Genomic DNA, 1,555 nt, shown 5'->3' with positions numbered 1-1,555 from the left:
ACCAACACCAACACCGTCACCAACACCAATATCACCACAATAACCACCGCCACCACCACCAACAACATCAACACCACCAACACCGCCACTAACACCACCACCATAACCACTGCCACCACCAACAACAACATCAACACCATCACCACCACCACCAACACCACCAACACTGCCACCAACACCAACACCGCCACCACCACCACCACCAACACACACACACTCTCTCTCTCTCTCTCTCTCTCTCCCACCATCTCCCCATTTCTCTCCCTCTTTCTATCCCTACCATGTTCTCTCCCCAAATCTATCCCTCTCTCCCTCCCTTTCTTTTCGTTTCTTCACCACCATCCCTCTTTTTCCCCCACTCCTACCGAATAAAAAGAGCCATAATATATGTAATGCCTTCGTTTCAATACCTTAAAAGTCATAGTCGTGCTAGTGATTTCGTAATTCAACAGCAAGTAGTTGGGTACATAATATTGTGAAAAGTAAAGGGCCTAAAACTGAACCTTGTGGAACACCCGACTTAAGCATGCCATTTTAAAGTACAAATATTTAAAAGAAACATACACAAAACACACCAGATAGCAAATAAAGCACCAAGAGACGAAGAGTTTACGATGGTGTAAACATTTATTTCAAGATAGTAATGCAACCTTACCTCTTTACAGATAAACAGAAAGAAAAAAAAGATTCTTCCATTGATTTTAAAAAAAATTAATGTAGAATAACCAAAGTAATCTATTTCCACTTCCATAATTTGCAGAGTTCTTCTTTAAACAATATCAATTTTCCAAATATGTACATAATGGCCTTTGGCTGTGGAATGGGTTTTAGTGCGGTGAGCGGTTTTTTTTCCTATTTTTTTCTTTTTTTTTTGTTTGTTTGTTTAAGAAGTGGGATCCCCGAACATAAGGGAAAACGCATAATAATATTATGATTAAATTACCAGTCCTGTCTTGTTCCATGATGATGACAAGGATTGTTCATTGATGGAACAGCGTAAACGTCATGGCGGGATGTACACTACCCTAGCATTACACAGTTCTGTCAGTTCACTATCTAGTTTTGAGACTTTGACGTTAAACAATTTGTCTTTCACAACCAGTCAACCTTTTGCAGAAGCAATTCTTTGACTCTCATGATAACGACTCAGAATAATCTTACGATTTGTGTAGAGCAGACAGAAGGTTTCTGACCTCATGGTATTTGTAACTCAAAACGGCCAAAAATGTCAGTTAGAACTTTGTAAATTCTAAGGTAGAGAGTTGTACATTGATGGAACAGCCGAGATGTCATGGGGGAAGTTGTTCATTGATGGAACAGCCGAGATGTCATGGGGGAAGTTGTTCATTGATGGAACAGCCGAGATGTCAAGGGGGAAGTTGTTCATTGATGGAACAGCCGAGATGTCATGGAGGGAGTTGTTTATTACTGGATGTCACACACGTTGAACTTCCATCGGCGATCCCTGTAAGATTGAACGTGGTTTGTAGGAGGGGGTGGCATTGAGAGAGAGAGAGAGAGAGAGAGAGAGAGAGAGAGAGAGAGAGAGAGAGAG

The 1,555-nt window shown here is 41.2% G+C and overlaps 1 protein-coding gene across 1 annotated transcript in view; it reads right to left on the bottom strand.

Annotated features, from left to right (window-relative positions):
- Nucleotides 1-1,267: 1,267 nt before the first annotated feature.
- The window catches only part of LOC101845215 (dermatopontin-like), a 5,824-nt gene continuing 5,536 nt past the window's right edge, over nt 1,268-1,555 (bottom strand). The window contains exon 4 of the mRNA XM_013090916.2: nt 1,268-1,465. Coding sequence (XP_012946370.1) covers nt 1,426-1,465 — 40 coding nt within the window. The 3' untranslated portion in view covers nt 1,268-1,425. The remainder of the gene's footprint in view (nt 1,466-1,555) is intronic.

Source organism: Aplysia californica, unplaced genomic scaffold, assembly GCF_000002075.1.
Source record: "Aplysia californica isolate F4 #8 unplaced genomic scaffold, AplCal3.0 scaffold01673, whole genome shotgun sequence".
Lineage (NCBI taxonomy): Eukaryota > Metazoa > Mollusca > Gastropoda > Aplysiida > Aplysiidae > Aplysia > Aplysia californica.
This window is presented reverse-complemented; position numbering and strand designations above follow the sequence as displayed.